Genomic DNA, 22,832 nt, shown 5'->3' on the forward strand with positions numbered 1-22,832 from the left:
TATTGCCATTCTGCTACCACACATGAATTTCTCTCTGACTTTAAAGTTGACTTTGACAATTGTCTAACACAAAGGTTTCATAGCTGAGTTACTTAGACACCTTGCATTCTCAAAGCTTTATAAACTATATCTTTTTAGAGTACCTTCTATCAAAGTATGATTTAATTGTCAATGTTTATATGTTTGGTACCGTCTCATGTTCAAATATGTAAATAAATTCCTAGTGAACATTTTATGAACTTTGCACTTTTGATATTCAGCTATTCATACTAGGGTCTGCTTTTTCTTCTAGAATCTTAGGTGCTGTAAAACAAAAATTGCACTGCCTCAAATAGGAAAGACAGAGGTACCTAGGAAAGAGTCATATTGAAAAAGCAGGGTGTCATATGCAGTTCCTATAACTGCATAGTTATAGGAAGTGCATATAGTTCTATATTTCTGCATATAGAACTATAATTCCCAAATGGTATAACCTACCAAAGCCATTAACATCATACCTGTAATAATACCCAGTCATAAAAATGCTGTTACAATTTTTAATCAGTCACAAGACTGGAAATGGCTGGTTAGGAAGAGATACCATTAGCAAGGCTTATATGTTCGGTTGTTTTTAAAAAAAATGTCCTTTCTGCATTCCAGCGGCAGCTTTGAGTCAGGCACACCAGTGGGGTTTTGTTTGATTTAGTCAAAACACCCAGCTGGAACAAACAGCTGTAGAAAACTGGGGAAAATGAGGGAAGCAATGAGCAAGTTTGCTCTGACTGTGGCCTTCCTTCACACCAGCTGTAGCAGGACAGCTGGACAGGGTCACCAAAGCGCCCACTGGCAGAGGGTACTTTTGCAGACGAGAGGAAAGCGTTTCAGTGAGCTCAGAGCTAAATTACTGCTGCTTGTACACCATTGTCATCAGCTAATCTACTGTCCCATCTATAAAGAAAAGACATGTAAGGGAAAAATAGTCATCCACTAATCCCTCTTCTTCTGTCTGCTCTTTTCTTGTGGAAAAGTGAAATTCTTTGTCCGTGCTCCCCTCCATAAGCTGCAGCCTGAGACCTAGCAGGGGAGTTATGATCACTCTGCAGCTGGGAGCTGTCACTAGAGCCAAATTTTGTAAAATATCTTTAGCTTAAAATAACTTGGCAGAACTGATCTGTTTTGAGACTCTTGGTGGATACACATTTGCAGTAAAAAAAAAGTTTCTGCTGTGTTTCTGTAGTAAAACCCTCCAGGTGAGAACATCTAGCTCAGGTAGTTTTTCCAACAGAGGAATGGCTCTCCCCTTTCTCCAAATGCAAGTGCCAGTAATCTCAGTTCAGTTGCAGGTGTGCTGATGAAAAGGGACTGGAGAAGGAAATGAGAAGTCAGGAGGTCCTACAGCACAGGTGCCTCCTCAGTTAGCCTGGCCCATTAGGTCAGGTGTCCCAGGCTCTTCAGGTTTTGGGAGGTAGATCCTATTAAATCTCTGTAATTGTGAAATGGGAAAAGTAATCTTTATCAAAAAATAGTCCAATTTTACAGTACTGCTTGAGGCACAAGTATATGAGATAGAGAGATAGATAAAGGTACTGTAGTACAGTTTAACGTTTGGAAAGAGCTCCTGTAAATGAGGTCTTTTCTATCTTTCTGTGCTTTAGACATTCCTGTGCTTCTCTTAAGAGGTCCTTTAGTTTGCTTTGCTCTGAACTCAGGGAACCTGGATGTAGGTTTTAAATGAGGAATATATCCTCTAAAGGTAAGAGTTGGCCTGTAAGATACGAGTGTCTTATTCTCAGTTGTACTGTCTGCAAAGTACACTGACAGAGCTTTGAAAGCAGTGTAAATTAAATATAATTAAGCCAATTATGTTCATTTGCACAGCTAAATCTTTTGGATTGTAGGATTGATGTACATAATGAAGAATTTAGATTTTAAATGGTGTGTTCTGAAGCCTTATTAGCTATTCACATAGCTGTAATACAAAACCTAGAGTTTGGTCATCAAATGGCTGAGAAAATAAGAGGGTCACTTCTTGGGCTGTCACTTCTAAATATGAACTACATAATCTTTCATGACTGCAGATGGCAACATGGGCCCAGTTTTACTTCCAGTGCTTCATCCTGCACTTTTTGTGTTTCACTAGAACAGCAAAACAGCTGACAATCTAGTCAGCATTTTCAGCTGAAAATTTGCTTTGAGCAACTCTTAGTAATAAAACCATCATTGGCATAGCAGTTGTCTTGTGGGTCTTCAATTTGATGCATGACACAAAGCATCCTTGAAAGCATTCCTAATTAAACCAAGGAAAATTCCAGCAATAGGAAAGAGCAGAAGTGTATCTGAGATCCATACTACTCAGTACTTGGAGAAGCATGGCAACAGGTAGACTTTGACTGAATGTGTCAGCCTCGTGTAGGCTAAAACTTAGAGATACAACTTTTGTCCTACCTGTACAGCATTTGCTTGGAGCTTATCAGTTGTACCATTGAGCCACAGTTTGGTGTACAATATTTGTTAACTTTTGAAAGAATAGCTGCAGCCTATGGATAAGTAAACCTTTTTCTTCAAGCTGAAAAGGAATTCTAACTTATTTCCATAGTAGCAGATCTACAGCTTAGCGTATCTTTATTTTTAATAATGAAAGTTACAATGGTGGTGCATGCAGCTATGGTTTGCTTATTTCTATGAAGTTCCTTCTACCTAGCACCTAATGTGAACAATAGAAAAAAGAATACAAGGTGATGGAACTTCACTAACAACTTATTTGAAAGTGTTTAATAATTGCAGTTATTTAATTCTAAGTTCAAAATTTGATTTGAGCACTTTGTCATAGAAACATGAGGTGACTCTTCTTGATAGCAAACGGAAATTATTTGGATTTAATGAAGCATTAATGTATTCTTTTAGTTTGTGGTTTGGTGGCACAATGTTTTTGAATGTTTGGAGGGGGTTGTCCCCCACAGATCTGACAATTAAGTTCCTTCAGTTTAGATATTCTTTAGACTGAATTTCAATTGTAGAATTGCTGTGAGTAGAGCTAAAAGCAAATACTGATCACAATGAAATCCAATGTCTTCTCAAAGCTGTTTGAAAAAAATGCAATTCTGATGAGTTATTTCTTTGCTGTGTAAGGAATCAACATATAAAGCCTATGGTTTTCTTGAAAAGTGTTCTTAAACACCAACACACCATAACTTGTTACATTTTAGTCAGGAGGGAAACACTTACTGCCCTTCTAATACACAGACATGTTTCTTCTAATAAGAAGTAAAAATGCATTAGAGTAAGGAAAGCCAAAGCTATTTTTCAAAAGCTGGTCTCTCCTCCTTTTTCTGCTCTGCATTCCACAGTTCAGCAGTGCATGTGTTTGTAACTCTAGCTGCTTGATTTAAATATAATTATACTAAAAGAATGGGCTGGAAACTGCTGCTGCTTCTTTATGTGTTATTATGAAAGTGTAAGAAGTTTAGAAGAGGGTAGATCTCAGTGGATTTTCCATAGAGCAAGTGTTTATTTGCAGCAAAATTAACTTTAATGAGTATCCTTGCTAAAGGTCCTTGAAAAAGAGGAAGTCTGAAAAGTGACAACTCCCACTGGGGCTGAGCTTCAGAAAATATGTGTGAGTGGTATGTACCGCATTTGGGGGTTTTCCCTGTTTACTCTGAGGTAGAATATCTTGAACTTTTGTAGTGGGTCAGACTGCTTTCTGAAGAAGCAGCTTGCTTGATTTATTATATTATCAGGTGAAAGGATCTACTCCAAACACATGTATGGTTCCTACAAATCTCAAGTAGTTATGACTAGATCAGAAGCAGAAAGCCACAGAGGAAACTATACAAGAAGGAAAATCATTTATTTAGAGTGTAAGTTCTGTCTCGCCCTGCACTGAAGAGGTAAAGCTTTTATTTTACTTTTCCTTGAAAGAATATTTCACTTATTTTTCACTTTCTTGGTTCAGTTTCTTCTTCTATTTTCTCACCTTGGAAGAGGTTTTCAGCTCAGGCATTAGCCCTAGAGTATATAGGAGTTAGATTAACTCTTAAACAGTTGTTTGAAGCAAGTGTGATCTTACTTGATATGCTCAAAAGCTAGTCCTTACCTTATAAAAGAAATATTTTATGGGTGTCTAATCCATTTGATCCATTTTTGCCTGTACGTTGCCTGTTACTGGTGCTGTTGTAGTAGATGTCAAAGCACTTCTTGGGGTTTCCATAGACAACAACCTTTTTGTAAACCCCTCTCTGTTTTGTATTCTTTTCTATTGGAAATCAAGAGACTGGCAGTTCATAACGTCTATTTTGTAGACAACTTTGCCATAGCAACAATGTGGACTTAGCTTTTGACTGTGACAGAGATTTTTCTCGTTTTCTAAATTCACCGCTTTGTGGATGTTCACGTGTGCACGTATTTCCTTAGTCTGGGAAGCTCTTTTCCTTCAGTACCTGACATAGGTGCTCACAGCTTACCAGTGCTTTCTGACTATTGGCATCCTGACAAGCTGTTGACTCTAACAAGTTTTTTTTTAATTTAAAAAAAAAATTGAAAGTCTGAAAATCTTTGAGTCCACATAAAATTTAACTCCTCTCGAGTTCACCTCAGCTGACCAACTTGCTTTGAAACGTATCTTGCTGTGCTGCTAAATGTTAGCCTTTACATCATAAAACAGATTTTACCCGTGTGACTGTTTATGTGATGGGGAATGCCATGGTCTACTGTGACAGTAAAATCAAGGGCCAGATAGGAATGTCTCAAAGTATTCCAGTAAGACAAAAATCTGTGAAAAAACTTTTCCACATAAAGATTGTATTTTCAAACACCCCTTTTTGTTCTTTCAGATTGTTTTCCTTGGCACTAATCATGAAGAGTGGTTAGTGTGTAAAAGAAGTGACATGCTGATATTGGAAATAAATTACATTGTGCATTTTTCTGTATTTCAGTGATTCACTGGATTGCTACAAAGGAACTGTATTTATAAATTTCACTTCCCCTTAGTTGAAAAATCTCCAGTTTTTATCTAAACTTCAGAAAACATTTGGTTTGAAACAGATTTGACTAAATAAAACTGTGCTTCTCAGACCTCTTGCAGCATTGCAATGTTAGGAAGAAAAATAAAGAGAAGGAAGAAAGATTGGACTATTGATGACAGTTCTTGGGACCTGGCTGTGTTTTGTGCAGCAGCAGCTTTCCCTGGGGCAGAGCTGTGTCCATGCACACAGCCCAGCCTTTGCCTGCCACAGAGCAATCCCATTCTGTAAGGCAGAGCCTGAGGAGACAGTGTGATCCTGGAAACTTTCATGTGCCTCTGTGCCAGAGAGGGGGGAGAGAGGGAGACCTAGAGCAAAGGCGAGTAGGGAGGAAGGCAGGGAGAGAAGGGAGCTTGCTTCACACACTGCTGAAGGCTCTCAGAGGCAGACTGTACGAGCAGCACTCAGGCTGGTGTGCAATTCAAAGGACAGCACTCACTGACTTTATTCATTGTATCGCTGAAGGACAGATATGACACCCAACTGCTGCTTCTATATGTTCTTGCTTATTGGTACCAAGGGTAAGTGTCCCTGGCTTGCTTTCTTGTTTTCAACATTGTAAATAGCTGATAAACTTCAGGAGCAGATTTCTTTTAAAAACTATGATACCTCAGTGTTATTTTACATTTCTTCATGTTAATTTTTTTTCAATAGAATCGGAGTGTAATGCAGTCTCTCAAGGTTACTAGCTACATGTCAGGATCAGATGGTTTTGCACTTAATGCCTTGAGAGTTACTATTAATAGTTATGAGCTGAAATTTAAAAATGAGAAACAGTTCAAACATTGCATAAATACTTGCTGTAAATATTTATTGAAGGTACCTACAGAACTGACTCATCTCAGGTGCCATGAAATCCACATTTTAGACTCAGTTCAGTAGTTTGAAGTGATACTGTGCAAGTGCTACTAGAATTGGTAGCTCTCGAAGGGCAGATTGTGTTCAGGTAATAGGAATTTTCAGCATGATAGGCAGTATAGCATGCAAGAGGGAGACTGAGTTAAATTTCAGTTTTTCTTCAGACGCAAATCACTTCAGTGTGGTGGGAGTTACACTGGACATTCTGCTTACTTTAGTAGTGTTTTCTTCATTTCATTTGAGTACCCTCTTTGTAAGGGCTTCTTATGCCTTGGTGAATCTGTCCCTGTGAAGCTGCTGATGCTGATCTATACATCTGATGTTGATGTTGAACGTTCCTCATGATTATCATTTTCTTTAGCTGTAATTATTATAAATTGCTTTCTGTTGCACAATTTAGTCAATACTAAAATAGTGTTTCATTAATTGTGTAGATGAAAATAGATACTCTTTATAATACAAACAGTTTTGTTAAACTAATAGGAGCAAAAGGCTGGATTCTGTCACCTTCTTCTGTATTTTGCAACAGCTTGTTCTCTCTCCTGCTTTTAAATGAAACCTTTTTGGGTTCATGTGTTCATACGATGCTTCTTAAGATAAAATTTGTAAGGAGTATTGCCCCCACGAGGTGTTTGGGACATAGAGCTCCATACACAATTATTTTTCTAGTTGCAAAGCTCAGTTAAATCAGTGGAAAAACTCAAAGCAGTTCTTTTATGTTTTAGAGGAATACATAATTGTGAGCTGCATGCATGAAAAAAACAGTGATATTAATGTATTTGGAATTCAGAAAGCAGCAATAATGACATCATATCAAACCTGTGAGCAAGGTCTGGTTTCATATGCACCTGCATTTTCCGTGAGCTATAATTCAATATTTAAAAGTAGCACTTCCAGTTATGCAGAATAAAATTGTTTTCAACAAATCCAGCCTTTTTACATTACTGCTTTCTATGCCAAAACATTAAAACACAGAAACATTCATAAAAGATACGCAAATTGTTGTTATAATTTCTGCTGTTAAATCTCTGCTATGGCGTTTATAAAACCTATTGAAATATACTAAAGCATACTGCAAAACAGGATAGCAGATGAGCACTGAATGAATACAGGCCTGCTAGTTATGATGGCCATTACCTTTCTAGATGTTCATTGGCTCATCACATATAGTGCATTATACTCTTAAGAAAACCTCATGGCTCGTCTAGATTTGTTAAAGTGAGAAGCAGTGAGTTCATAGATTAAGCACAGTCATGCCTGGAGTCTCTGCCACCTGTTAGAGCTCTGTTTTGCACCAAAATTAGATCCTGTTTAGTGTCACGTCTCCTCACCTTAGTGCACAGTTCACAGCCCCACTGCCTTTTGGAGTTTAAGCCAGCAATGTGAATTGTAACCACATCTACAAGCCAGCTGATTTCATCTGCTCAATAGACTTAAGTTCTGCTCAAGCCTTTAGGCTAGCTGATATTAAACATTCCTGGAGTAAGTATAGCTGTCCTTAGAAATTGGATGTTTGGTTTGGGTTTTTTTTTAGTGGACTGCTACAAGTTCAGCTGCATTTTGTTGTGGAGGTTTTTATGTTTGGCTTTTTTTGTGTGTTGGTTGTTTTTTTTTAATTTCTACAATGGCACAGATCCTCCTAATTCTTTAAAAAGTAAAACAAGGAATATATATCATACAAACACTACTCTTGTCTGATTTACCCATATCCGTCCAAGCTGCGTCTCTTTCGTTCTCTATTCAACAGCTAAAGCAGTACAAAAATACCTTCAATCACTTTCTTGTTTTACTCTCTTCCTTGAGATTCTTCATTAAATCTTTTTATATATGAAAACCTTTCCCTCCAAAATCTAAATAATCAAACTAATTCAAGCAATCAAGCTTTTTATGCACTGGCAATTGCCTGACCATCTTCCCATGTGGAATACCAAGTGTTTCTTTGAAAACAAAGCAGTATCTATATCATGGTTTTTGTCAGCACAGCAGCAGTGGTTATAACACGGAGAAAAGTAAATTCAGACTCCAGCTGTGGAACTGGCAGCGCTGGATGTGTAGCCAGGATGAACTTCTGCCTGGGTGGGTCCCCCCCCCTTGCAAAGCTAGCAGGTCCCTTCATGTGTGTGGGTGGCATTGCACTGGCTGCTGCTGCTGCATCTTTTCTCTTAGCAAAACAAACAGCTGGAATTGCTGCAACCACTGCAGTGCACGGCTGTGCCTTTAGCGTCCCTTTGATTGCCTTTCTGAGGCAAAAGCTATTTTATCCTCCTGGACTTTGGCTAAGTGACAGAATCTCAAACAATTCATTTATCAATTATTAAGCAAAACAGGAGAACATTAGTATTGAAAAGTATTCAAAGGGAGTTCCAAAAGGGATTTGGCAGGCTCCTTGTGAAAAACAATTACAACTCTCACTACTTTAACCCTTTATGCTCTGTGCCTCTACCTGATGTTTCCAATCCTATTTCTGCTTGTACCTGCAATTCCCTTTGCCTTCTCTTTCTGTTCTCTCCTCATATTTTTTTCCTTCCTTTACCCTCACTTTAAAATGCCAAGGAAAACTTTCTTTAAGCCATCCGAATCTCATTACTTGTTCTGGTACTTCATGCAGGTGACATCTGTTTTCAAGGCCAAGATCTTTTATATCAAATGCTTTCTGTCAAGTGTGGGAAAGAGACAATCCTGAATCCTTTGGAAAACTGCGAGTTTATGATTGTGCTCCTGCTTACATAGTTTGTACATATTTTAAGATTCCTTCCAGATTTGTAAATAGGAAAGTGAAATTACTTCAGCCTTTGCACAAGCTCAAATAATCATTGTGTAATAATAATATTTGGTTATTTCTTTCATTTAACTTGGGCATTAATCTGACTGGTTTTCCTGTAGTTAGAAGAACTGTGCATCTTGTGTGAATATATATGTACATAACATGAAAATCAGTGTATTTACAGAAAATCAGGAATGCAGGCTAGATTTCCTGAGGAAAATTTACTCTAATATCAGGTAGAGGGAAGTGAAAAATCTACACAATGTTAAACTGAAGCTTTGAAAGTTAGATCCTGCAACTTCTGTTTGGGCAAAAATGTTTTCACCTCTTTGTTGACAGCACCAGGAGCTACCCTGGTGAGGAGATGAAAACCTGTATTGACTCTTTAGAGCAGCTCCAGCAGACTTGAACAATTTACTCTAAAATTTTGTGTGCGGTCTGTGGACCTCGAGCAAGAGGACAAGCAAAACTTTACCAAAATTTTTTCTGAATGTGAGGAATTGGTATTTTGCCTACATTGATCAATTTGGATAATATCATATTAAGCAAAGCCTTTTCTTAAATAAGTACTTTTGAAGTATTCCTCTACAATATCACTGTGCCCGAGAGACAATCCTCTGACAGGCCATCCCACTAGAGCTGATGAGGCTGTTCAAGCCTGGTTGCAGTAAAGTAAAAATTACCTTTTCTAATAGATGTTACTTGTTGCTAGAGATCAGTGTGACACTCAGAGGAGCTGTCACCAGTCATCTCAGCATGGGTTCTCTGTTGGGAATACATAATTGTGAGCTGCATGCATGAAAAAAACAGTGATATTAATGTATTTGGAATTCAGAAAGCAGCAATAATGACATCATATCAAACCATCAAATCAGACTTTGATATGGCTGGTGCAAGGCTGGGAGGCACAGGAAGATGAGAAAATCAGGAAGTCATAATTATTGTGTCTGAAACACAGAGGAGGTGAAAATGTGTTGGGAAGGACTAAAAAAGGAGAATGAAAGCAGAGACTAAAGGGACAGGTAGATGGGACAATGGAACAGAGAGCTGAGGGAAAAGACTAATGCTACTTAGAAAGGGAAAATGAAAATCAGGAGGACTATTAGTCTAGGAGAGTAGAGACTCAGGAAAGGGACGTGAGAGAGGGAGCCAGCAGAGAACAGTAAATTAATTAAAGGAGAATGACAGGGAGCTCTCAGGGAGGGGAATGAGCATCTGAAGAATGAAGTCAGAGGATGGTGAGATGAGAACTAGGATTCTGTAAGGGGATGAGATGATTGGAAGCAGGTAGTGATCAGGCAAGAAAGGATGCAAGTGAAGCAGCGGGGTGAGGCAAAGATGAGACTGAGCAGAAAAAGGAGCTGTGCTTGGCAGGGTGAACACTGTGTTACAAAGCCAGAACAAAGCCCAAGATTGTCCTGTGACTTACTGTCTCCTTTCAAAACATCTCCTTCTGAGCAACACCTCTGCTCAGAGGCTGGTAATTAGCACTGTCAGATCACTCTACCCTCTCAAAAAACAAAGGTCTGGAGAGCTAAAGGATCTGAACTAGTGATGCAACATGATATCCTGCTATAAAATTCTGGAGGGAAACTGATTTCCTCTTCTAAGAGTTAATGTTTATGTCAGAGAAAGTTATTAATTTTGTAAACTCAGTGCTTAGGAATTTAGGCAAAGGACACAATCTTAATTTGTCCTATGTGGCCCTACTGAATTTTCTTCATGTTGTAACTCCACAAAAATGCATGCTTTGTGTCCTGCATTAAAAGAATGAATCAAAAGTCATGGTGAATTATGCTGCCTGTGTGACCGCTTCTTCATTTGCTGTAGGTTAGGATAAAATGTGGATGAGGCTAGGGATTACAAAATGAAGGCCATTTCGTGAAGGCAACTGAACTTTGATGTGGAAAATATTTCTCTTCCTGTTTCTTGCTGTAAATGCCTAACAAATGGTTAATAATTATATAGCAGATTTTCTGGCATTTTTGGCTTGATCATCCTGATATGTTCATTGCATGGCTGCCACTGACATTTGTAAAAGCTGTGCCTTAAGTAGTCTGTGAAACTGATTCTGAAAGTAAAAACCTAAAATTAGAAGAAACCCTTGCCATAGATATGTTGATGTCTCAGCTCCCATTCTGGGCAATAATATCATATTCTAAACTGTAATTGAAGCAATCTCTGAAGACTTAAAAGTGTAAAGTCTAATTATTGTAGCTGCATGAGGAACTAATTAGGAAACTAATATCATAACTTCTAAGTGGTTAAACTGTAGACTAAGCATCAAGATTCCAGTAATACACCAGAAGACTAATCAAAGCATAGAAAAAATGCCTTTAGTATCATACAGAGGTGTGTTATCATAAATGCATGAAATTTAAAGATCTTTATTTGCATTCAGATTTAGATTATATGTTGCTGATAACTGATGTTGCACATAGAGTGGCTGTGTATAAGCAAAGAAGTAATGCTCAGTATTGTGCTCACTCCCTGCTCTGTCTCCCCCAATGCTCATGGGGGATCCAGCATGCGACTGACTGGTGTGACAGGGCAAGACAAATATATCAGGAAGAAATGGGAAAACCGGGGTTTGAACAAGTCTAAGGAGCCACCAGCTGTGGCCTGATGGGGAGATCCAGCCCTGGGAGGACAAGCTGACCTCATGTCAAGGGAAGAGGGTGAGCAGGCAGTGGGAGGAAGAGCCCAGCAGCAGTTACACAGATCCTGAGGGATCTGTGCACATGAGATCACTTAGCAGAGTTTATCCAGAGAGGATGTTAAATCACCCAGTCCTCTATAGCACAGGTTGTTGTGTTCCACCCGTCTGCTCTGTATCAATCTTGAGGCTTTATTTGGTTAAAATGTTTTTTCTCAGTCCAGTACTTGTTTCTACCAGAGAAGAGCAAGTGTCAATATGGCATTAGGAGTGGGAGAGACTGTACAGTCACTGAGGCTCAAAGATATGCACAGGTCTGTCAAAGGAAGTGTCCACACCTCTTTCTCTTCTGTTCTGCAGAAGAAATAACTGGCTTGATCTGGGAGAAGAGACTTTTCCCATCACAGACCTGTCTGTCAAGATTATACTCAACATAGGGAAAAAGGCATAGTGCTTGTAAGGGTGGAAGTGGTATTTTTTTTAACTTAGAAATATATTTTTGCCCTGTTTTGTTTTGGTTTTCAGTTACAATTCAAAAAAAACCACCTAGGAATAGATCAGCTCTTCTTTGGAATAAGCTAAGAATAGCAGCCCTTAATGAAACTTAAGTTCTGCACACATCATAGTTAAAGCCAAAATTCGGGGGGGGGGGGGGGGGGGGGGGGGGGGAGAAAAAGACTACATTTATTAATTTAAAAGCCACGTGGTTGAATTTCTTGATTAGTCTGGAGTATTTAATAGCAATACAGTTGACAAAGATGATCCACATTTTTAGAGGTTTGATTCAAGAAGGCCCAACTATCATAAAAATACTCCCCTTGACCTCATTTTCTGGACTTCCATTACATGTTAAAACATGTGAATCAACTGTTATGTAGTCTTACCTGGAAATTATAGACACTGGTTTTCAGACATGAATTCTTTCTAGTAATCAAATAATCTGAAAACATTAATTTATAAATCCTGCTTTATCTTCAGTATGGGTTCTCAGCACCATGCAGAAAGAGTATAGCCACTTTCTACTTTTCCAAAAACATATCAGAAACAAGTATTGAACAGCTGGCTTTTCTACACCCCTAAGACTCATATCTCACACTCATGTCTTTCTTTTTCTTAATATCTTTTAGCAAAAATAAAACACCTTGTACATATTTCTGTTCTTTTTTTTTTTTTAATCTTTCATTTACATATTCACTGCTTTCACATCATCATTTACCTAGATCGGTTTCTTGCCCAGATAAATATTTTTTGTATTTACAGATTTGCAGCTTTGAAGATTCTTACAGATAGTTTGCATTGTTTTAAGTACTGGGATATGATCTCACAAGTAATAATTATTTTATTGTGATATAATTCTCTCATTCAAGCTCTTAAAATGTGTCTAGGTTGTGACATCAGATAACACATAAAAATGTATTGAAATCAGGTATCATAATAAAAATTATGGATCTGTCTAGCAACATCCTGTACATTTTATGTAGGGAAGCATTAAGAGCTAAGAATATTTAATAGACATTCACCAAATAAATTTAGGTAATTGTATAGGTCAAATAAAGTAAGGACCTTACAGGTTTGGTTTTTCTTTTTTTTTTTTTTTTTAAGAAGAGGTACACTCTTTAATATGATAGACATTAAAAATTCACCAGCACCTTGACTTTAGATCATAAATGTCTTCCTGCATCCCACTGTGTGTGATTTGAGTTGTCAAAGCATTTAGCTGTGATGCTTTCAAAGCCTTGGGATAAGCTGTGCTCTGACTGTTCCTCTGCTCAGTCCCCTTCCCACTGTCACCATGCAGCTGTCACAGCAGCCCCTCACGAGTCCTGAGGAGACCAGGCCTGCCTTTTCCCAGGCACTCTCCTGCCTTGCCCTGGAAAACCCTCTGAGTCAGCAAATCAGGGGTGGGGTGAACAGGGACCCCACAGAAAGGTGTCACAGGACCAAGGGGATGCAGCAGGTCACCCTTGGGGCAAAGCTCTCGTCGTGCCAGCCCAGCGCCCTGCCTCGTGTCCGGAGAGCCCTGCTCTGAGTGAAGCCGTGTCCACAGAGCAGGCTCTCAGGGCTGGCAATGAGAACGCAGTGTCAGGAGCAGACAACATCTCCTTTAGCTTAGATGAAGTGGCAGGAAAGGAAGAGAAGGAGGATCTATAGACTATGTGGAGGTTAAATACACAGCAATCCATGCAAAAGCATTGCTTTGCCAAACTGCGTCTAAAATGGAGGCACACTTCTGAATTCTGTTTCTTGTTGTATTTTCTAGTTGGGCTATCCAAACAACTTACAAACATGTGCTGCTAATGTGACATTTCTTTATGTACATTAATAAATGTATAAAATCTGCAAGCTACAACTTAAAACTCTCTTGATACAACCTGCAAAAGAGGAAATAAGTCAGATGTCTGTGGTCATGGGGTCCAAACAGCTGGACTATGTGATGTGAGAGGTTTTTCCAACCTAAATGATTCCCCAGTTCTGTGGTTTGACCAGCTAACATTATTCACTTTCCTAAAGTCAGAAATCCTATTAATTTGAGATAATTTCTGTTTTATGCATTTTAACTGGAGTGTCACAACTTTTAGTGGTGAGTTATGTGTACTCATACTAGAATACAGCAGAGATTGGAAAACTTGTGATTTTTGAATCAAACCAAAGATTAATGAGTCAGAATCCAATAATGATGCATTTATTTAAGCACAGTCTGCAAATTGATTTTTCAGAAAATAGTTCTGTGAGCACTTAGAAAACATATTCCCTAAAATACTTTCAAATTATTTTACTTCAAAACAGAGCAACAAGGGGCTCCGTATTTTATAATATTTCAGCAGGGTGGAATCTCATAGATTTATAGGGCACAGGGCACAGCCACCTTCCAAACGTGAACTTGTAGTTCTGTATTAAATTTAAATTCTTAATAGTTATAAATTGTTCTTAGTAAAAAAGTATGTGAATAAATAAAATGTATCAGATAATCCTGTCTCCAGCTCACCAAGAAATAATATATTTTGATTGTTACAAAATTAATCTTGAGTGTGCTCCAGAGCTTCACTTCAAATTATGCTGGCTTAGTTCCATTGTAGGAACTATCATTGCAATCCTTTTAGTCTTTACTAAAACCACAATAAAGGGAGAAAAAAGAAAAATAAACAAAAAACCCAGATTAGGTTTCATATTTCAAATACTTCGTTAGGACTCCCAAGACACTTTTTTCTCTGTCTGGAGTCTTAGTAAAAGCATAACTGAGATTATTTTTAAAAGACTTACTTAAGATTTTGCTACTTGGGAGGAGAGGAAAACTAGTGGAATCTGAAATTGTGCCTGATGTGCAGCTTAGTTCTAGTGACTCTGTAGCAAAGTAAGAGACAAGAGAGCAAAAGAAGATGGAGAAAGAAATAATAGAATCTCCCACTGCTACCCTTCAGACTTTTCCTCAGACTGTTTGGGCTGGCTGTCCTCAAACCTGTTTTTCTACCATCAGCACTGCAAGATGTTCATTCTAACAGGTCGTTGCAGCTTTGTGGGGTTTTTTTCTCCATCACAAGAGCATACCAGAGTTGGAATAAATTGCATAACTTAGCTGTAACTTCTGTTTGGGGTGGGGGTGAGAGTGTAGATAGTCAACAGGAAAAAAATGGAAGACAGGCTTGCCCTTTTCAACAGAAGAAAAGTTAGGCAGTGGGTTACGATCTTTTAGGTTGTTTGTGCCTTGAGGGGTTAATTATACCCAGTTAGTTCTTTGCTGTTCTGCCCCTTTGCAAATAATGTATTCTCAGAATATCCTACAATCCAAATATCAGCAAGGAATTTCCATGTTCATTGCCTTTCTAATTTCATTCCCTTTTTCATTGCAGCTTTCTGTTAAGGCTTTGCTACAAGTACTCTCTGTCTCATTTCTTTTTACTTCCATGCATGAATGCACATGTACACAAACTTCCTCCTGTATATGATATTGTGTCATGAAGTCACTTAAATCTGCCATTTGTTTATGGAAACTTAAGAGAAATATTACAAATGTCTGTTGTTTGTTAATTTAAATAATTTAGTTTTCACTAGTCAGTGTTTCACTTTTGCTTACTTTATGCATGGCTGACTGGACTAACTTGCTAAAAGCAGCAAGTCTGAGATGAACTTCTTTACAGTAATCTCTAACTACTGCCCTTATATATTTAAATTCAGAATGCTGGTTATCTAGATGAGATGAAAGATTGATGCTTTAGGGACACTAATTTATTGATAAACATCTGTCCTTAATCCTTTTGGCTAAAGTAAATTTTCGATTATTGGATTGCTCAGATTTTTTAAAAAAAGGAACTTTCATTAGCTTACTACTGAGTATGTCATGAGACAAAAATAAGTGTAAGATACATGGCAAATACTGCAATAGAAGAAGCCTTTTTCCCTAGGGTTACAAAACTTCAAAAATGCCATTCCAGGTATGAAGCTTCAGAGATATTTTTTAATTATTTTTTTTATTTCATATTCTTAAATCATTAACTCATAAATGGTGTGTTTCAAATGAGGGGGAAAAAAAACATTACTTGCAACAAAATTCTTTTATTTTTGGGGCTCATAGAACCAGGCCAAATACATTCAGTAGTGGTTGTGAGAAAGAATCAACTCTGGGAGAGGAGTTTCCTTTATTTTGATGGCTAACCATTCCCTTTCTGGGCCTTTCAGGTGGGATGATACCGACTAGCACAGTGTATTTAACACCTATGGATTGATGCCTTCATTTCTATTCAATATCTAACATCATCATTGACCAAAACCCTAGTGTTTCATATGTCCAGCTTTCAACTTGAGATTGCTCTGCTGTGAAAAAGAAATTAGTGAAATTGAGGAGTTGCACTGGTGCAAAAAAACATAGGGGCAAAGGAAAGCTTACCTTGATGTATTTTCTGTTGGAAATCTTGTCAGGATATGGAGCTAGAACTTGTTTCTAAACAGAAATAATGGTCAGATATCATTTAAATTATGTTTATTTTGGGAGAGGAAGAAAAGGAGAAGTGGAGCAACAGAAGAGTTTGGCTCTGTTCATTAATTTGTGTCTTTGTTAGACACTGTGCTGAACTCTCATCCTCTGGGAATGTACTACAGAATTTGAGGGTTTGGATGCAACTTTTTTTACTTCATTTTGGGGCTTTTAGAAGTATTATCTCTTTCAGCTCTTTATGTGCATCAGAATCTTTTTATTCTAAATTCTGTGCAAGCAGAACAAAACAACAAATTAATAAAAGGTATAAAAGCCAAACCCTCTGGCTAGGTGCCATATCACCAGTCTGAGTTGCTCTACTGGCAGTTTCTGGCCCTGGGGTGGATTTATCTGGCAGCTAGACAACAAGGATCTTCCAACCCTTTAACTAGATTGATTAGACTGAATTATCTGTGGCATAACTGATAACTAGAGACGTTGGTATGAGATTGGAGGTGATATTTTCAAAGAGATAGTACAAATTTTCTGCTTTGGAAAATGCTTCTGAAATGAAAGCATTGTGTAACCCACAGCAAGATATAAAGGTACATTATGAAATTAAAATCCAAGATAATTACCAGATTAGCATGCAACAGTGATAATATATGCACCATGTTTGCTAAAATCCATTGCACTATATTGCATTTAATGGAAGCAAAGATAACCTCAGGTGTGTAGTTCAAGTGCTACATATTCCTAGAGTGACATCTAATATAGTTTGCTAAAGATAAATGTAATGCAATAAAACTGGAAGTGTATTTCTGGTTGCAACAGTAACAGCTAAATATAAAAAAATTGCTATTGCTTTAGAAATGAATCTGTCATTCTGAATGAATGATATTGTGTCACTTGCACCCAATCATATCTAAAATTACAAACACAATCCATATGCAATATATACATTTATAAGATGTTACAGACATCAGGGCTGGACAATTACCAAAGCAGAGGAGAAATTACAGAAAAGGCAGCGTGGTGATAACAGTTTAATTGTGCTTCTGTGAGTACCCTGTACAGATGTTTAGATACTTTAAGCCACAGACACTTTGCCTCAAGGACTAATGCTGAAGAATCTATTGCTGCTAGACCAAGGTCTATTTTAGTCTGCAAGTTTTGCCCAAGGTATTACTCCAAATGTGTGTACATTAACAGCACTAAAGTACAGGTTTATAAACTCTGTTTTGTTCTTGTACAAGCTGAAATCTATTTTTAATATGCTATTTATGGACAGTTTAAAATTTGGTTTGATTGCCGTTTAAATAATATGGGATTTCTGTTACATATTCCCAGATATCACTAGAAAGAAAATTTTAGGAGAGTCTTTATAGAATTACATGGTGGAAAAAAAAATGCATTCTCACTGATAAAGTTATAGTAAGTTTAATGAAATTATACAAAAGTTAACTTTTTATTTCTATCCTGAAATACTATGGACTAACTTCATCCTTGTCTCAGTCATATATTACTCAAAAATCCCTTGTTTAGTGGGAAGAAGCTGAAAATTCCGAACAAAACCAGGAAAATTAATCTAAGAATAATCTTCATCTCTTCACTTACTTCTACATATTGTTGTAATGGGCAAATTCAGACAACAAATTAGTTTTTAAAAAGATCTTTTTAAGATGTCATATCTTCTTTTTTTCTGTTATTTGGTGATTCAAATGCATCTGATCAAAGTTGGTCAGTCACTTGTCACTACTATTCTTTGTTAATAATTAATTAAACATCTTGTAAGTTGAAGTAATTCATAGTTATAAACTTTTATAACCTTGTTCTGATGATTCATCATTGAAGGTAATAGGCCTATAAGGTCTGTTCTGTATTATGTTAAAGGTTTGTCAAAGGCATTTCATATGCTCTTAATATACTTTTCAGCAGAAGGGGATATTTTTTAATCAGCTGTCAGCTTGAAGTACCCAAGATAGCACAAAAATTACGGGTGAAATTGATTCTAACTTCAATACTTTCTGTGTTGACTCTGTTTTATTTGAACAAAACATTTTGTATCAAAGCAAGAGTATTTTCAGTCTTCTGTTTCTCCAGCCCATCTCCCACTGTGTCTAGAAGTACAGCAACTAAAACAGGTTATGTGAGATGGGAAAAGTACCACCAGTTTTGCAGGAGCCTCTTTGAAGAACTTGAGCTTTTGTAGGTAAAATAACTTTCCATCAGAAAAATGAAGGGTGGATTCTTCAGTACCATAATCATTCCTTGGTCCTTGGCATCTAAGGAGCCTTTTTTAGAAGCAATTGGATTTCCTCAACCACTTCTAACTGCTAACTCACTCAAAGTGAGGACAGACATGTTAGCTTATTTGGCTGATGGAATTAATGAGTCATTTTGGATTCATAACACTGGATTTCATGTTAGTCAAATCCTTGAAAACAAAAAAATGTTTTCCTACTATTACAATATGCCTTTATTTGAACGTATATGCGCCACAGTTGAGACTGGTGTGACTAGTAGGTATCAAGAAATGAGTAATGCCTTTGATTATTTTAAGTGCTTATGACACAGTGCCATCAGCCCAGAACCGGTCCCATTACAGAGTCATACTCGCTTGGTTTACGAAACCTACAAGTAACTGCGTTAAGTCTACGTTCTTATAGTGCACATGTCCCTTATTTGGTTTCTCAAACAGCACTTGTGACCCAATCTCTGTATCTCAAAGAATGCACAAAATCAGCAAGCCTAATGAATCAATTTAGTTGGAAGTCAAGCCATGTTGTCCTGGGAACATCTTGTTCTTGGTTTTCCCAAATGCGTTCCTTCTTTCAATTTCATTTTATGAGAGCTAGAAGAGGGGCTGTCATGTTCTTTCCCCGGTGATTCTGCATTCATGTACCAGAGGAAAAAGCCTTACCATGTATACTAGATGACAACCCAACTCCTGTTTATTCCTTTAGCAAAGGAAAGCAGAGTTAACTTAGTCTTATATTTAAAGACAAGCAGGAAAAGTTATCCCCTTTCCTCTTCACCACAGGCATCTGTTAACAGCAATAAGCATCTCAAAGCAGCCGGTCTGGAAAAGCTTAAAAGGTGCACAACAGGAATTCTTGTTTTCTTTTTGAAAATTTGAGATGAATTTGGGGAATTGCAGGGGGACCCTAAGCACATGACAGTCAGAAATATTTAATTTGCAGTATCATGAACACACCCTGCTAAGTAGAAAATTTTTCTGTATCGAGACAACAAGCATCTTGTCAAAAAGAGGTTTTTTTGTGGTTTTGCTGTTTGTACTGATACCAACTCACCTATATATTTTCTATTTGTTTTTGAAGCATTGCAAACATTTGAATCTTTATGCTGAACAATATGTGAAAGAGAAATTTTCAGGTACGGAGTAGCTGAAATGTGTGCAATTATCTCTATGTCACAGGACGCAAGAGACAATTTTCTGTATGAGGTATACAAAGAGGCTTTTTTACTTGGTGTCTGTAAAAGCAAACCTTCTGACGTAAGCAAGTCTGTCACAAGTTTATCACTTTCGTCCTCTTTCAGCTGCTAAAAAAAAAGGCAAACAAGATACAAGAAGAGTGGTTCAATTTTTTCATATAGTGGAAAATCAATCAGATGCAGAAAAGCCAACAGCTCTAATACCACATCACAAAGATGGAGTGATAGATCCTTATCTTGACATGGTAAATTCCACTGTCAGTAAAGTCTGTATTTGCAAAACAATAACAGTAATTTTTAATTGCTGTTGTCACAGTGCTATCTTTACTCATTTTCCTCACACAGAAGACTGAATTTTTATTTCCTCAATCCAAAATTGTTTGAATATTATCTAGCATTTTACAATAGTTTTTACCGTCTTATCTTCTGTCTACCTTTGTCAGCTCTGCCAAATATTTCCTCAGAGAGTTGGGGGCTTTGCCATACATAAATCTCATGCAACATGCAGAGTCCAAACTTCTGTCTTTTTTGCATAAACAAAGTGATGTTAACAAGTCAGTGGACAAAGACCAGTGCTTTCACTGATTTTATAGCTAGGGTGAAGTTGTTGAGTTTTGAAGCCTTATTATCTCCTTTCCCAGGCAGATATTTACATGCCCGGGTAATCCAACATAGCACAAAATGAGTAATGCAGAGATTCAGAATAGATATCATCAAGGCTATAAATGTACAGAGAATTCAAAACATTAAACATCATGAGGGACTTATTCTTTGCGGCAGAGTACAGATGTCTAAAATGCAGCAGCAAATTCATTAATTAGCTCAGGGATTAATATTATTTGAATAATTAATAAAAATTTTTGGAACATGCTATGAAATTCCATTGAATGGTACTGTGAGAACATAAATGCTTTCTTTTGAAATTTGAAGTGCATGGAGATCAGCCCCTTTAAGCACAAGGTTCAGATCAGTCTAAATACATCTCTAGTTTGTAGGATAAAAAGCTTGACAAAATGTAAGAGGTTTTTTGATGTTTTATTTTGGATGTTTTCTTTTACGGTGGTTTTTTCCATACTGGTGTCTCTTACCAGATGGTTTGGTAGTTCCTCAGACTGTAACAGGTAACTGCACCAAAGGGAGCCTCAGCTGCCTGCTCAGCTCTTTTGCTAAGAAAAAGACTTAAGACACTGAGTACTACACATATTCTGTTTGCTTAGCACTATGCCTGCGTAAGCTTTTTTTTGCTACTTCTTTTTGGGTGGAACAAGTTAATCATAATGTTCTGAATACAAGGACAGAACAGCAGAGAAATTTACAAACAATATGCAAGTGTGAATTCACCCTGGGATTAGGACGTAGCTGTATTTTTGGTACCTATATGTAAAAGGCTTGAGGAACTAAAGCTCTTTTAGCAATTACATAGGTTATACAGTTGTGGATAAAAGGAAATCAACTTTTCAAAAATCATTCACTGGTTGTTAACTGGAATGTATGTGTTTCTACACAGGATGCTTCCGACAGCAAGGATAATTCTGCACATATACAGGATATTTATCTCAGTTTTCTGCAGCTACAGCTCTTACATTTCAATTTTTCAGAGTTGTAAACATTGTCAAGGGCTTAGCTGGAAGAAAGTTCTTCCAGAAGAGATTTTTTATGAATCTGAATTACTCGATTGAATTTCAGGTGATTTCTCTTAGTCCAAGAGAAAAATGAGTGAAAAAAATCAGATGTTGTCCAAGAACATATTCCTTGTTAATCTGGGAAAGTTGTGTGAAAGATTTATACTTTGTCTTTGAAAGTAGCCTGAAAAAATAGTTGCATGTTTCAGAATTAGCAGTTTACTATCTGAGCAAGCATCGCATCATAGTTAATAAAGTTTGTAGAGATTGTTTGAACTGTTCTAGGACAGCAATGAAATTTAAAATAGAATTTTTATTTGATTTTTGGTTTTTTGGTAACGGTATCCATTAAGTCAAATGGTAGCTCTAATAAGAAAGTGATACTCCTTTTTGAAAGTGCTTCAAAAATTAAACTAGCAGACTCTTGCAGAATGGTAGTAGGTAGGCTTACTGAAGATTTGGAAGTGCAGAACCCTGGGTAGCGTTCTGTCCTGATGATGATTTCCTCCATTTTCAATATATTGTGGACTGAACAAATTTAATTCTAGAGTAATTTTAAACCCTCTCCGTAGTATGCTCTTGGGAAGAAGATGATCTCATAAGACAATAAATCTGCCTTGGCACCCTGCAATCCATTACAGAAAAAGTAGATCTGTCATGCTTTTTGGAAAAAATAGTGATGGCAGAATTTGTCCCTCAGGTGCACTGGTGGGACTGGTAAGGCATCGTGCATCTGCAAATGTGGGTAATTGCAGGTGCTGCAGCACAGAGAACTGAAGAGCAGAGGACAGGCCGAGTCCCCCAGCAGCCCTGGCTGTCCCTCCTCAGCATCCCTCTACCTTTCCCCTCAGCACTGCTTGAATGAAGTCCTGTGTTCTCTGAAATTACTTCCTATAAAGCATGGGCTCAGTAGAACATCTGTATATCTAAACTTCACACTGATATATTCTCACCAATATCTCCACAGCTTTTGGATCAGACTGACAACTCTTCTGAAGGATTCATTATTGGCTCCTTCATGTTGCCCTACTCAATTTTCAGCAAAACTCTGTTCTTTGATCCTTGATACATTTACACCAAGAAATTTCTTTAAAATTAGAATATAATCAAACATAATCAAATCTGACTTTTTATAAAAGGACTTACCTATCAAGGTCTCAAATTTCAGCACAAATTAATGTCATAGAATGGTTTGGGTTGGGAGGGACCTTAAAGATCATCTAGCTCCAACCACCCTCCCAGGGGCAGGCATACCTATAGCTTCTCTGGTATATTGTTATCATAAATTAATTTCTAGTGCAAAGGGAAACAATCCTTTAAAATAGTGGCCTTCGGTCATTTGTCTTGCATAACATTTTGATCTTATTATGAGGATGAATAGGGAGGAATTACCTGTTTGCTTTATATCAAAGGAAATTTTAATTAGCTAACAATATAAAAGATTTTTGCCAAGTTTAGCAAGTACTTCATATACTATTTGTCATTTAATGTCCAGTGAATTAATACATTTTTGTTGCTTGATATTCACACTCAAATGTAAATGGATAATTAAAAAGGCATAATATCA

The 22,832-nt window shown here is 37.4% G+C and overlaps 1 protein-coding gene across 1 annotated transcript in view; it reads left to right on the forward strand.

Moving 5' to 3' along the window:
* Nucleotides 1-5,305: 5,305 nt before the first annotated feature.
* The window catches only part of RXFP1 (relaxin family peptide receptor 1), a 49,119-nt gene continuing 31,592 nt past the window's right edge, over nucleotides 5,306-22,832 (forward strand). The window contains exon 1 of the mRNA XM_048305217.1: nucleotides 5,306-5,521. Coding sequence (XP_048161174.1) covers nucleotides 5,473-5,521 — 49 coding nt within the window. The 5' untranslated portion in view covers nucleotides 5,306-5,472. The remainder of the gene's footprint in view (nucleotides 5,522-22,832) is intronic.

The sequence above is a fragment of the Corvus hawaiiensis genome, chromosome 5 (genome assembly GCF_020740725.1).
Source record: "Corvus hawaiiensis isolate bCorHaw1 chromosome 5, bCorHaw1.pri.cur, whole genome shotgun sequence".
NCBI classification, from domain to species: domain Eukaryota; kingdom Metazoa; phylum Chordata; class Aves; order Passeriformes; family Corvidae; genus Corvus; species Corvus hawaiiensis.